General features: G+C 40.5%; 1 protein-coding gene across 14 annotated transcripts in view; it reads left to right on the top strand.

The window, feature by feature from the left end:
• TENM2 (teneurin transmembrane protein 2) overlaps positions 1-15,175 on the top strand; it is a 634,310-nt gene that overhangs the window by 283,640 nt on the left and 335,495 nt on the right. For 2 of the 14 annotated variants that reach the window (XM_032702530.1, XM_032702529.1), the window contains exon 1: positions 9,922-10,693. The exons of the other annotated variants lie outside the window; for them this stretch is intronic. In XM_032702530.1, the coding sequence (XP_032558421.1) occupies positions 10,648-10,693 (46 nt within the window). In that variant the 5' untranslated portion in view covers positions 9,922-10,647. Of the gene's footprint in view, positions 1-9,921; positions 10,694-15,175 lie in introns of those variants that run through there. 14 annotated transcript variants of the gene reach the window in all.

Raw genomic sequence — 15,175 nt, 5'->3', positions numbered from 1 at the left:
TTTTATGCATGAGCTAAGCCCACAGTCTATACCTGAGTCTCTGAGAAAATAAAAGATCTGTTTCTTCAGGCACCTAGAGCATCAGCCTTGTCATGCTGATGACTGTGGCGAGACAGGATTGCCATTAGTGTTGGCCCTTTGGCATCTCTCCTCGATCGGTGCCCGGCCGGGCTGCTCAGGTATTCACCGCACATCGCAGCCGCAACCGGTATCCGAGGGCTCTCTGCTCTGCTCCTGCCGGAGCTGTGTCTCCGTTCAGACGCTGTCAGCTCTGGTTTGTGTCACACCCTGCTCCTCTCTCCTCTGACCTTCCCTCAGCAGGGCCGGTGCTCCCCCCTGGCCCTCGGGTCCCGCACCCCGCGCACGGCGGGTGCCCTGCGGTCACCGGGGTTCGCTGCGGGGCTGGGCTGGGCTCCGTCCCCTCGCCTGGCCCAGGATGTTCGTTTCCTGCCGTTCCAAAGAAAATCCCTGTGCTGGGCCCCCCGGGGGGGTGCTTGGGGAGGGGCGGGGCGTGATGTGCGATGTCCATCCCCCGAGCGCCCCAGGTGCGGCTCCTCGGGATGGTCCGTGCGGGGGTATCCGCGCATCTCCCGCCCCGCGCCGGGCGAGGAGCAGGATGGAGGGAGCGCAGGGGCTCCCGTCTTGCCCGCAGGTACGTGCTGCGGCTGGCACGGGGGGCGGCGGGGCTGTTCCCGGGGTCGGGAGGGTGATGGAGCGCGGCCGGGATGGGGAGCAGGGAGCGGCTCAGGTGGGGGATTACCTGGGGACCTGCTCGGGCAGCTCCTGGGGCCGAGTTCCACATAAAAATAAAACCCACCACAACAGCAGCAACACTAACCCCAAAGGGGGGAAAAGAAAAAAAAAGCCAACAAACCACCCAACCCTCCCAAACAAACAAACAAAGCCAACAAAAAACCTTCCCGAGTGGAAGGTGTGCCTGCCTGCTGCAGGGGGCTTGGAACTAGGTGGTCTTTAAGGTCCTTTCCAGCTCAAACCATTCTGTGATTCTATGAAAAAAACCCCACAACTAAAGCAAAACTCAGATTTTCTGCCTTATCCTCTCCTTTCTCCCTGGGGCAGCTGGAGGCTGGGGCTGTGTAAGAAGGGAGCCAGCTCTGGTTTCCTCTGGCCTGAGCACTTTTGGGTGTAGAGACTCGGTCTGAAAAGAGCTGCAGCGTTCAATGAGTGCTGTGTTAGAGATTACAGTTCCTGGAGTGGAACCCCCAGCCCTCAGCAGAGATACCACCTGTACAGCTGTGACTCAGCTTTAAGGGTTTGGGGGGCAAAGCATTGTGTTCATAGCTGAATAGCTCGAGCACTGGCATCCTCCTTACTCGCTGTTCTAGTAAATATTGGGTGTCATGAAAAAACTTGTGACTGTGTTACCCAGTTAGTGACTGGTACAGCTCCAGTTTGGCAGCTCTGCTGACCTTTGTCACTCCAGTACATCTTAGCACACTTCACCTCGGCCAAGAAGAGGTTTCTCAGAGTGTGACACAGCAGAGCACTTGTGTGCTTGCCTAATTCCATGAGCTGCTTTGAGGCCTTTGGGCAAGGAGGTGTATAATAAATAAGCAGTTCTACAGGTAGATGTAGCACAGCTGTGGTGGCTGGGCAAGATCCCAGGGGAGGCAAACTCCTGATGGGTGACACCTGGGGAGCAGGGAGGGGCAGTGATTTCCCTGTCCCTGTAGTGGAGAGTGGTGATTGCTTTAATTTGGGGCAGCTGAGGGAAGGGCAGCTAACAGGGCAAAGTGGTGATTGCTTTAATTTGGGGCAGCTGAGGGAAGGGCAGCTAACAGGGCACAGGTGTGGCCACTTGCCAGCTCTTAACCCCTGCAGCGTGGGCCTCCCCAGAGCTGGTTTGTGTAGCCCAAATGCTCGTGGTCACCATCACAGCTAGAGCTGCCTGAGGGTGGCACGTAGCTCCAGAAATGCGAGGCTGTGTGCTGATTTTCCATGGATGTCATTTGAGTAGTGTAAGTAAGAGAAATGCATCTGTATCTTTAGTTTTGGGTGGCTTATCCTGGACTAGCAATTTCTTCCTGCTATCTTTATGGTAAATGTTTGTTTTGTCTTGTGAACTTTAAGCGTTGCCAGGCGTTGAAAGTATTTCAATAACATCCTTTCATTGCTCTTAAAGAACTTCTTGATAAGCATAAAGAAATGTTTCCATTCTAGTGAGTACCTGAAAATGTGTTTTTAGGCCTATCAGACATAACTTATGATGGTAGAATGGGTCTGGCTAATTCTTATCAAACTGAGAAGCATTTTGAAAATTAAATTCACAGCACTATATGTTTCTTCACACATTTTGTTTCTTTGTCATGAACATGTATTGGTTGATGTCAATTAATAGCTTGTGAATTTGGTTAACAGGAAATCTGCTAGAGTTGAGACAAAAACTAGGTGCTATGATAGAGATAAGGGCAACAGAGTGCTTATAACATGCTTTGTGATTTATGCATTGCATGCCTGCACTCATATCCTTTATGCTAAAAGAAAAAAAACCCAGCAGCAGCGTGGTATTGCTTTACATTATTGTAGCTACCTTGAAACTCTAATCAGCAGAAAATCTGTAATGAATAAGGTTTTATAGAATTTCATCAGGGATCCAAATGTTTTTCCACAGAGTTCAGTAAGCATGGTTTAAATAGAGAAAAATGAGGGGAGAAAAAGGGTCTGGTTAGTTTTTTCTTTAATGTGTAGATACCCCTTCCTGATGTTGTCAAGCATAGTTTTCAAAGTACCTGTACAAATCAACTGTTATCTCTACTCCATTCATAGATGGGGGTACTGGGTCACAGGGAAAAGAAGTGTATTTTAAAAAGTCATAAAAAACACCCCAAAACAGGAAGTTCATGGAAAGAGGAAATCGAGGTTATTAGAAAATTTGAGCACTATGAAATTTGTTTCTCTGTGGTTTTGTTTTGTTTTTCAGGATTGTACCTCTTAAATATTGTGCTTTTGGTGTGCATTAAGATGAGCATTTTCTGGGAAGTCTGTGTGACTCCCTCATGTTGTTTAGTGTAGTTCATATCTATTCCTGGCAACTTCCAGAGGGTTTTTTTGGTATTCAGTTTCTGAAATTGTACCATTGTATTCCAGATTTCATGAGTAAGGATCAGGTAACTGTAAAAGAGTGTTGGCTGATACGTGAAGTTTTTTAATTTCTTCAATGATTGTCACAGGAGAGAGAGGGTTGAAAATGACAGTGGCTGAAAAATAGTCAAAGTAAAGATAGTTAGCTCTTCTTTTTTTGTTAACTGTTTTTTCACTTTGTCAGAAACTGTTTAGGAGAAAGCTTTTGCTTTAATGGCTCTGGCTTCATAAAGTTGAAGAACATTTCAAATAACAGCCAGACAGTTCATCAGTGCTCTCACTGGTCACCAGTAACCCAGCACTCAGCTGAGTGGAAGAAATGGTACAGTCTCAGTTGAGTTTCCATGGAATCAAAATCTGTATGTCCTAAAGAAAAAAACATTGGGGGAAGAGGGGGTGAATTTGAATGTTGTTTTTAAATTGTGATTATTTTTAAATACAGCAAATGACTTACTATAAATATTTTTAAGAGAATGAACATACCTAAAAAGCCACATCTTGCTATTTATAATGTGATCTGGTTGTGTTTCAGAACTGTGAAACAGCCATCATAAAACCAAACCTAAAATGTGCATTTAAATATTTTTAAGTTTTAATCATCCATAATGTAATGTCATGTTTGCTTTTTACAACATTTCTTATATGCATGTCTTTTTTGGAATATTTCTGTTGCTTTTTAACAACTTACCTAAAATCCTATATCTTAAAGTTCTCAAGTCAATCATGTCAAGCTCTTGGTGTTCTCAACATTCTAATGAGTACTTCACATTTACCCTTTTTTTCTTTTTTTTTCTTTTGCTTCTCTGTGTGTTCTCTTAGTGGTGTGACAGGGATAAAGGCAGGAATGACTTTTCTGGTTCATACCACAGGTTCATCAAAACCTGTGTCTGATGTGAGCTGAGGGAATGCCAAGAAAAGGGATTCAGGGGTGCTTTTATGTGCCACCTCAACCCTTGTTTGTGGAACTTTGCTCTGTGTTCTGCACCACAACAGATGGGGAGTAAACCCAGACTTTCTGGAAGCTGCCTACCCTTTTTCTTACCTACTCATTTGTTGAGTCACAGTCCAGATGCAGCATGAAGCTGTTAAATAAAAGAACCTCTTGACTCATGTGATGAGTAAGGCTCTGCAAATATTCAGGCAGCATGAAGGGACTGTGCAGTTGTTTTTCTATGTTGTTGTTTGACATTGCTGGTATAGCAGTATCTCCAGTTATCTCTATGGCTGTGGTAGCTGTTGGTGTAAAGGTAACTGTTCATCAGGGGTCTGTTATACATGTGCAGAAATGGAAGTTCTCTAGGGGTCTTTCAGCTGGCCTAGTAAACTGAGAGGGATTGATAATTTTGTTTCATGACATAAGGTGTTCTGTTATAGCATACTAGTCCTCTTGGTCCCTACATGACAAAATTTGAACCATTAAATGAATTTTCTGGTGTTACTAGTAAGGTAAAACCTAATCCTTAATCTTAATCCTGTAAGACCTTTGTGCTTCAAATACGAAAAGATGTGATATACATATGAAAAGTGGAGTTCTGGTGCAAAAACTGTGGATCAGGACATGAATAAACAAGAGCAAGTATTAAGAAAGTAAGAACTTTGTTCCTGTTTTTCACTTCTTCTGTGGTGTCCTATATTAGAGATGGAGCACCATTTTTCTGTTTTCATCTTGGAACTTCACTCTTAAAAAGTTATTGATTACACACCCCCCACCCCTCTTTATTTTTTGGCCATCTCTTGCAGTTTTAGGCGTCCTTGGCTCACGACACAGATCAAATTCAGCTCCAGAAGGGCAGAAGGTCTTTGGACCCTGACAAAAAACAATTTAAAGAGGTTTATAGATTTGATTCTGTGTTTCCAGATTACCTGGCTGATATGCTTGTGTCAAGATCAGCCCACAATAAAAAAAGGTTTTTGATGACCCTGGTTATTAGGGAATGACAGCAGTGGCCTTTTAATTTGTTGACATCCTTCTGCTTTTTGCCATCTGTATCATAGGTGTAGCAAAGCAGTGTACACAGAATCTGGAATTGAATTCACAGCAGAAATAATCTCACAATAGAAGTCAGCCTGAATATAGGTCAAGTTAGTGCATAGGAAACCAACACATCTTCAAAGCCGTGGCTCAAAGAAGTACTGAATGCTCAAGGGTATACTTAAGGCATGAATGTTGCATATTAATTCAGAGGACTGGGCAGTAAAACTGGGGTATGTTCAGTTTCTAAGTGTGTTGCCCTGTACTCTAAAATAAATTGTACTCTGGGTGAAGCAATGTGCTCTGTTGTCTCAGTGTAGATTTGTGTTTCATGTAAAGAACTTAAATTATCTGGTTGTGAAGAAAATCCTTCACGAGCTGCACGGTGCTCTCCTGGAAGCCTCCTTTGTCTTTGCAGGCAGAAGGTGCCTGTGGAGGAGCTCCCTGCCCATGACAGGCAGAAATCATGGCAGGCACACCTGAATCTTGGAGGCAAATGATTCTTTCCATTCCTAATGTTATCTGAGGCACAGGGGTTTCACATGAACTGGCTGCCATTTAGGCACACAGGAAGGTAATCTGTTTGCTGCTGTTTTAAAAAAATGTAAGTCTTCTGGGAGAGATACTTCAGGAAATGTTTGAGTACTGAGGACAGTCTTAAAAGGCCTTAGCATTTGTGACTATAATTGGAGAAAAAATTCTAAACAGACAGACAACAAGTTGGTGCCACAGAAGTCTGAATTTTGAAATGTCATTTTAATGCATATTCCTCTATGGTTTTACAAGTAAATAGAAGGGCGGGGTGGAATTACATGTCCTTTGAAATTAGTGTTCCCAAATAACCAAGAACATACTGATTATCTCCTATTTTAGCACTTTAGCAAAATTTACAAAAGTACTGATTTCCATTCATTCATGAAATGATTGGTTTCGAAATACACTAACACTTATTTTTATGAAATAGAGAAAACTACAAATTAACTGTGTAAACAGAATAACAACTTAGGTATTAGTTATTATCACTTACTGAGTTGACAATGATAAGAATCAAAGATTATTTTTAGTAGCCATTAAGAAATCTGCGTGACTCATTACAAGCTCCTTCTGCTGGTATTTTCTTTTTGTTTCCTTTGCAGAACACTTGCCTGTCCCTTCTCTCGTGTAACACAGGCAGTCGTAGATCAGTTTGTTCAGCCATGCATACAGTGAGTAAGGTTGTGGTGTTTGGACCAAATGGAGGTCATAAACAGTTTTAATTTATAATGATGCTATCACATGTATTCAGTTATGCTCAAAAAGCTGCATTTAAGTGGTTTTATAATTCATACCAGCAATAGCATCACAGTTTTCCTTCACCCTGCCAGGCTGTGCTTGTGCAAGGTCTTTATCCTGTGCCTATCACCAGTAAAATTATGTCTGATCCAGACACTTGTTTTACCCCACCAAGTGCATTTCTTGTTGTAAATTGGATGCTGGGAAGTTAAGTATAGACAATATAAGACACAAGGGGTTTTCTTGTGTGCTCTGCCTCAATTCTAGCCCTTGTGCTACTCCTTGTATTTGCTCTGAGCAGTGAACAGATCACAGTCTTGGGAATGGTGGCTGGGGAGGGGTGAAGGGCCTCACTGTGCCATTCTGCTTGTGTAGTGTTTGTGGTGTAAGAGAGCCAAAGGTATTATTGAAACAGGGTTTGTGGAGGAAAAAAGGTGGTGTGCTTTATTAAATCAGTGGATGTAACTGAAAAAAAAATAAATAAATGCTTTCAGACACAGTTTGTCTTCAGGTCTGAAACAGAAGAAACAAAACCAAAAGGTTGGAGAAATCAGTTCTGTGTTTGTCTCACCTAGCAATTACCAAGCTAGGTAACTGGCAAAGAGACTCTTTGCTAGATGTAAAATACAGAAGGATATTGCTAAGAGAAAGTGATCATCAGCTCTTCTGCATAGCCAGAAGGTTTCATTTAGCTCCAAAGTCAGAGTATTTCTGGCCAGTAGCCCCTGTGATAGGTGTGAGCACTTTTGTAGTCATTTGCCACTTTATTTCCCCATAATTTGCTGTCATGATGCTCCATGTTCTACATAACACTGCATTTTCCTGGGAGGGGGCAGTGGAGATCCAGCACCATTGAAACCATGAAATGTGTTGAATGTTCTTAAACTGCTTTGTTACTACACAGGTTTCAAGTCACAGGGTAGGTGTTTGCATGCAGGTTAATGACTTCCTAGACCTAAAGCAAACAGAAGAATGATCCAGTTTTCTAGTACAGTAGGCAAGTGATGGATTAAGAGGTTTTCTGTGATTAAACTTGTCTTGGCTTCCTCAGGTAAGACTGAGGGAGAGCTCTGATTTAGTTATTTTCTCTGTAATGGTGAAAGTGTATTAAAAAAAAAAAAGAAAAAGGGCTGGGAATCAGTTATTTATATCTCTGCACAAAATGACATTACTAGTACATTTCTGTGTTATTTGTAATGTTCTCTGGTGTGGTGCTGGCGTGCTCCTGGAGTACTGCTTGAAGAAGTTTAAGTGGAAGCACATTTAACAGCAGTAAAATAGAGTTTTTGCGTTCGTGTTCGTCAAAGCCTTGCCTGTCTTATGGAAATGTGGCTGATTTATAGAATAACTCACTTCCATAGGAGAATGACTTGCTTTGCTCAGTGGAGCTGTAAGGAGTCAAGCAGTTCAGTGTCCAAACACTTTCAGTTCAAACACAAGGTCAGTTCTTGTAGAAAACAATTTATTTATTCCTTGTACAAGCTTATGCTGAGTTTTAGCCACACAATCTTACATCTTCCATGAAAACAAGCTGCATGCATGTTTTCAAGTGTTTTGTTGACCTTGGATGCAAATGCAGGGGCTTGATTCCATTGTGGATTTTTGATAGGCCTGTGAGGATGAATAAATACTTCTAAGAAGTACGAATATACATGTTTGCATTTTTTTGGAAGTTGTCATGGATATAATCTAGTACATTGTAAGAGATGTGGAAACTTCTTATCAAGTCTTCCATGAGAAAAGCAATTTATGAGTCAGGGTGAGAAAATACAAAATTAACAGGAAACAGGAAATATCTCTTCCTTAATTGTTCCTGTTATTCATTTTAAGTGTGCACAGGCCTAAGCACACATTGCATAGGCAGAGGGGCTTCTTATAGGAACTTGGAACTTCTTTTTGCTTGTTTTCTTTTTAAAAAGTAGATAGACACTTCCTTTAGAGTATTTACTAATAATAGTCCAGAAAAATTAGCAATAACTGAACACATGGATCTCTGTTTTTCCCTCATCTTACTGTCCCCCTGAATTTTCAGGTGGTATTTATTTCCATAAAACAGGAGACCTTTGTAACACCAGCAGAGCAAGGAGAAATACTTGATCCATCACACAAACTGCTCCAGTGCTTGGTCAGGCTAATGCTGTAGGGAGAGAGGTTTAAAAGCCCATTGTTCTTACTAATATTTGTCTCCTTCTGGTAAATTTTACTCTGAGCTCACATGTTGAAGATGGCACAAGGTTAATGAGAATCTGATTTTAATGGATCTGTATTTATGTCAGTGTATTGCCAGTCCCCAGGGGACAAAAAATAAGAGGTGGAACACTGAAGCAATCACAAATTTATCAGTAAGTGTGGGTGGGGTATGGGTCAGTTTGCAAGCTTAAATTAAAGATTTGTTTTGCAATATAGCAATTTGCTATACAAATATGAAAACTGGATTCCATCTGTCCAGAGCTCAATATGCTGGTTTCTGGTGAGATTCTGGAGGCTAGCATTCACAGAAAAAACATCAATTCTTGAAAGTTTTGTGGTACAATAATGATACATTAGTACTCAGTGTTGAAATGGACCACTGATACCCTGATAATCGCTTGTGAACTCATCTTTGGAACTGGAAAACTCTTACAACAGAGGATACTGAATTCTGTAGAGCTGTTAAAACATTGTTTTTTAAGTTAGTTACATATCTGAAGGCACAGGTGCCCAAAGGTCACGTGTGTGACTTGCATAAGCTGGCACAGCAGAGTGCTGGACAGGTCAGATCTAGGTCCAGATTTCCAGCATCTCACTGACATGGTCCTTCCTTTTCCCTGAGCTGAGGTGGTAGGATCCAAGGGAAGGCCCAAATAGGATGCTGCAGCAAAGAAAATGTGTTCTTTTCCAGGTGTGTTTAGATCTCCATGTACCAGCCAGGTCTGACCATGGACTTGTGTCAGTTCTGCAGACAGGTACCATGTGTGCTTTGGGCCAGTTGGCAAAAAACCTATTTGCCTTTACCATAAAAGATATAAAAAAGTGAATTACAGAAGCTGTCCTGATGTTACAGATGGTATCTGTAGTTAGAAAAAAAACATCAACCAAACCATCCACACACACATCCAACCCTCATGGTCCATGAAAATAAACCCTACTTGTATGAGGACTTAGTGTGAACTTGCATGAGGACTTAGAGCTTTTCTAAATGAGTAGGAATTCATAATTAACTTCAAAATTTTAAATTTAGGTTTAACCTTGTAATTCCTTTTACAAATATTGGAAATCTGAAAGTACCTCTGATGGATTCCTTTAAAAATGTTAGTTCCAGGTCACGTTTTTTTCTTTTCCTACTACTTAGTGGAACTTCATCTTGAAATTATAAGGTAAATAGAATAAAGTGTCTGAAATGCCATTTTTTAAAAAACAGATTTATCAATGCTAATATGTTTTGCTGCTATGAAACCCCAGTTATTAAAATTAAACATTTGTTCAGTCATTTGTTTATCAGTGGCAGTTTGTTAGCAGTTATAAGTGGAATTCCATCTGCCAGTTAAACTATATTGTATATTGATGCTGAAATTAGCAGCTCCTGCTTTTTTGGGGGTGGGGGGACGGTGTCTTTCCTAATGAATACGTGAACTTAATTGCACATAAATGCATCTCTGGAAGATGGTCGGGGGGCACCTCAGGTGTACTGCACACGAGTCTACCAGCCAGGCAAAAACAGGCACACGCTGTGATTATCTCAGTTTTCAAACCTGGAAGAGACAAGAATGTGTTGCTAAATGAGAGAGGCAGTATGTCATGCTCACTGAGATAAAAACAGAAGCTGCCAGACACTTTGGCTTTATTCTGCGAATTCGTTGCTTCAAAACTCTCCTCTTTTCTTCCTGCTCGTTCTCCCTCCCATTCTCATTCTTTCTCTTCCCCTCGTTGCTGTCGCGATCTCTCCCTCATTGTTCTCTCCCTCTTTCCCCCGTCTTTGATGCACATACGTTGTCACATTTCATTGACTCTCCCCTCTTCTCTGTTCTTACACTCACGCCTAGTGGTGCTTCAGCCAGAGCTCGCAGCCTCTCCGCCGAGTTTTAGTCATGTGTGAAGCTCAGTTTGATCGAGCGCTCCTTTTCTGCCTTTTCACTCTCGCAAAAGATTAAAAGGTGGCGTCACATCGCTCGCCGGCTCTTTCCCGCAGGAGGGACTTAAAAGGGACAACAAAAACTAATCACTTTGAATAAGCGTTCTCTCGCAGGAAAAAAAAAAAAAAAAAAAAAAGGGACTTAGCTGTGCAATTTGAGGCCGGTGCTAAGGATTGGGAAGGCTGGAGGATGCTTCATACTGCTAACAAGGGAAGGAAGCCTTCAACTGAGGCAGGTAAGAAGTGTCTGAATGCGAATGTTTTATGGAGTGCTCGGTCGGAGCGGTGGATTTCCAGCGTTCTGTAACTGAGGCGAGCAACTGCAGCAAGAGGCAGCATCGGTGTTGTATCAGATTCCTTTTGTTTAAGATGTAAAGTATCTGCTATAAATTGAATTAGAAATGGGGTTGGGTGGATGCTGTATTCACACTGAATGCTTGGGTTTTTTCCCCTCTTTTTTTTTTTCTGTGTATCAAAATAAATCAGAGAGCCAGCTTTTGTGAAAGCTGGACTTTGCTTAAGGTTAAATTCAGTGCTTAAATCTCAGTGTAAGAGATGCTTTTGAGTCTTATAACCCTCGGGGAGCTTGCATTCTGCAATTTGATTGCAACAGCTAAACAAAAATCATTTACTTATTTACTATTTATTGTGTAAGGCAAAATCCAGCACTGAGTTTAGGTCTAGGTGGATATGGTTTGTTTGCCTGGCATTTCATCAGATGAATAGCTCTACCCTTTTAGACGTACTGTAAAACCTATTTCGTGTTTATGTTTTGTAAATTGAGATTAAGTAGCATCCTGAATGAAATACGTGACTAAAACTCGTAAAATGCATCTGTGTTTAGTAAAGCAATCACCAAATTAGAATAATGGATTTATGTCAGTTGTCAAATGGAGTTAACTCTGAAAGTGCTGTCCACAAGTGCACTTGGATTACAATAAAGGGCTTTCTATTTTAACAGTTATTGAGAGGAGCTAATTTATCAGGCAAAGCCTATGAACTTAAGTCTTGTGATAATAAGAAATTCTATAGCCAAAAGGGTTTGTGGTTTTGGGAAACGTGCCCTTTTATTCTCCATAAAAATACATGGAGGCTTTATAGGGATTCCAAAAGGCAAAAATAATTTTAATTACTTCTAAAATTTTACATGCTCATAAGTGCCTTTTATTCACAACTGGTATATTTAACTACTGGGACTTGTGTTTCTGGTCCTCACTGGCTTTGGTGCCTTTTTTTCTCTCCTACGTTTTTACAGTTGCTCCCTGTATTAGCAAACTGAGACTCAAAATAGGAGGAAGGGATTTTGTGCAGCAGTTTCATTGTCACACTGAAAAGTGAACAAGCAGTCAAGGATAGTTAGACCATTATTAGGGCTTTAGAGGAAGGCAAATAATATTGTAGTGACCAGAGTTTATTGTGAAGTGGAGCACTGATTAGCTGGCCCTGAAAGCAGAGCTGTGAGAAGCGAACTTGGTGAGCTGTCAGAGAGTAAACAGCCTTTGATAGGCAGAATTTCATGTTGCAGACCCACAAATGAGCACACTGAGGGCTGAAATGAGTGGGTTTGCTTGAGAACTTTGGTCTTTAGGCAGGTTTCCCCCAGTGCCTCAGCCCCGCTCGCAGCGTCCGAGTGCGCGGAGCTCCGGACCTCGCAAAATTCCATGGCAGGGCTTTCTGTGGCCGTTTGCAGTGGCAGGTTCTGCAGGACAGGCAGTGACAAACCACCACTCACCTGAGCAGGATCAACCCCCAGGGAAGCTGAGTCTCCCAGCAGCAAAGAGGGACTTCACACCTTAGTACTCGCCTTCAGTGGGAGTTAACCAGACACGTTCATCTCATAGAAAGGGACAGATTTTATTTTGTCTGAAATCAGACAAGACAACTTGTAAATGTTTCATTGTTTTGTTCATTGTTTAATATTTTACTTTTTAACTGTTTATTATTTGGCATTGGAATTGCCACTACACCTCTGTTTCACCTTCCAAAATGTTTCTGTATGTTCTTCCAAGCTCTCTTCATGCTTCAGTTCTGTTTACACACATGTTGGATCAAACTGCAGTTAAGAGTAACTTCTCTGACAAAAATGAAAGTCCTGGATGTAGAGTGGTACTTTAAATGATATTTTGTGACTTATATAAAGTCTATAAATGGTAGATGGCTTTTTGATAGAAATTAGGCATGAAGACTTTGTTCCTTATGAAATGGCAGGGAATTAGAAGGTTGAAGACGAGCCACCTTGATCTGTTTGAGATCAGAATTGCAGAGGATTTCTCTCTCCTTTTGGCATTTGCTAACTCTGCCATACTAGATGTTAAATGGGTGATTAATAGAAATAGCAGCATTTTACTGATGTTCCAGTAGATGTTGCTGGAGAGCAAAGTAAAGATTACTTGATCCAGAGAAAGAAATGCAGTGAGATTACAAAAGCCAAAGAAAAACCTCAAGGCTGTTGGTAGTTTCATAATAAGAGACCAGTTATTTTTTTACATCATTATTGTAGGTGCTATTCCATCTGAAAACCTGAGGAGATAGGTGTGCTGAAAGGAGGCACATGTAGATACAACCATCTGTCTTCTTGTAAGGTTTTTAGGTTTTACTTCCCTCTTTTAAAATGTTATCACTGGTATTAACATTGTTTGACGTGTGTGTTTTCTTAGAGGAAGTGGTGAAAGACTATCCCTAAAAGTTAGTTGTTTGTTTGGGGTTTTTTTTACCCCAATGCAGCCACAAAATACAAATGTTTAATTATAAATTAAGAAATGAAATGCATGCAACTTCAAAATTAGAATTCCGGTTCAATGAAGTTGCTTTCCTTTGAGAACAGCAAGAACTTGCCAAATCAACACACAGGATAATTAAAAGACAAAAAAAATGCTGCCTCTTAACTTCTACATTATTTTATATGTACCTTTTTTAAACTGTGAGCAATTGTGAGTTACCATCTTCTTACGTGATTAAACTCTGAGAGAAACCCTATGATGAGTCTCTGATCAATAAATTGTAGAGTACCTAATGGCAAATGTGAGAATAGAAAACTCTGGTGCTCTATGCTAAAACTACTGTTTTATTAATTAATCTGATAAAAAGATAAAGCAGTCCCAAAGGACACGAGGATTTTAGTATACAGACACTAACTGATGCAATTTCAGGCAACCACTGACCTCTATCTGTGGGAATATTTATTTTTGGAGATGATCATCAACCGTAACTGATTTCAAATTCAGAACACTAATGGGTGTTGTGTTGGTTTCTTTAATCCCAGCTTTTCATGTAAAGCAGGGTAAACATGCAAAACTTAGGCTACTCATTATAAAATGTGATCTATCTCCATGCAAGTGGTTTGTACTTATTTGTACCTTAAATAAAAAAAAATAAAAAAAGTAAAAACAAGAATTATTTGAAGATCATTTAGAAAAGAGATTTCTGATTTTGGAATTAAAATGACTGTGTTTTGCTGAAGTTTATAATCCATAGCAGTGTGGCTTTATTTGGTTTGCCACTTAGCATGTAAGAAAATTTCAGCATCTGCTTATAACTGGAAAATGATACAGATAGAAAAATATGTGGCAGATCTCTACAGTCAATCTCCCATGTAATTTGCATTGTAGATTATTTATTTATTTATTGTAGTTTGTGTTTACTATTTTCATGGCATTTTGCAGATTTGTGCATCAAAATTTCTTTAATCTGACAAGCTTTAGGTTGATGTTTTGGGTTTTTTCCTGCACAGCTTTGCTGTTGCCAACAGGGGTTTTCCTTAATGTTCTGCTTCTTTAATTTATTGCTCAAATTGACAACTCTGTACCTGCTAAGGCAATTCCATAACCTTCAGGATACTGTTTGCATACTTTCTCTGGAGAAGTAAAATCTTTCTGTGTTTCATGAGGACTGTTTAGGCAATGTCAGTGTTTTACATATTTATTGAATAGTCATGTAGTTGTGAGGGTTTTTTTTTTTTCCTCAGTCTTAATAGTTCCTAATGTTTTAGAGACAATTAGCCCTGGCCACTGAAGGTTGTGCATCTCAACTGGGCATGGCCAAAAGTTCATGAGCACTTTTCCATTTTTACAGTTCTGTGTCGTTCAGAAAACTAAACCTGACTGTTGCCTGTGAGAACATCACCTTCCCCACTGCAGTTTACCCTCAGACTTGCCAGTTCAATGAAATGGTATGCAATTTAGTTTAAAAGATTGTAATATGTCATGAGTTTCTAAAGAGAATTCCCTGTTGAAAACATTGGCAAATTCAGTTGAAAGGCTTATGACACAATATAGCCTCGAGGAATAAACTTTTATCTTTGTATTCTCAGTTCTCAAAGTCATGAAGAGAAAAGCAAGCACACTTGTACACTGGAATTTTATTTAGGAGTACACTATGGAAAGCTCAGAATAGCTGAATAGGATAAATAATTCTGGCCACTATTGAGTTTAGTGCCACAATTTCCAGTAGCAGCAGTACTGTCTTTGTAGGTTTGTCTCTGGAGGCTCACTTATGTAAAAACAAACAGAGAAATCTGAAATCATGTATTTTAATTTAAGCCCATTTGAAATTTAAAAATACATACCTGGTCTCAGGTTATTGGAGCAGAGGGAGAGTGGATGTTTAGGAGTCTGCAGTAAGGTACTGAAATATAAAGCTGTGATATGTACATAGGAAAATGTACTGCAGGTCATAGTAATTTAATGACTTATTTGTGAAGCTTGTTTCAAATGCATCTA

This window comes from Chiroxiphia lanceolata, chromosome 15, assembly GCF_009829145.1.
Source record: "Chiroxiphia lanceolata isolate bChiLan1 chromosome 15, bChiLan1.pri, whole genome shotgun sequence".
Lineage (NCBI taxonomy): Eukaryota > Metazoa > Chordata > Aves > Passeriformes > Pipridae > Chiroxiphia > Chiroxiphia lanceolata.
Note: the sequence above shows the minus strand (reverse complement) of the source record. Positions and strands in the feature narration are given on the sequence as shown.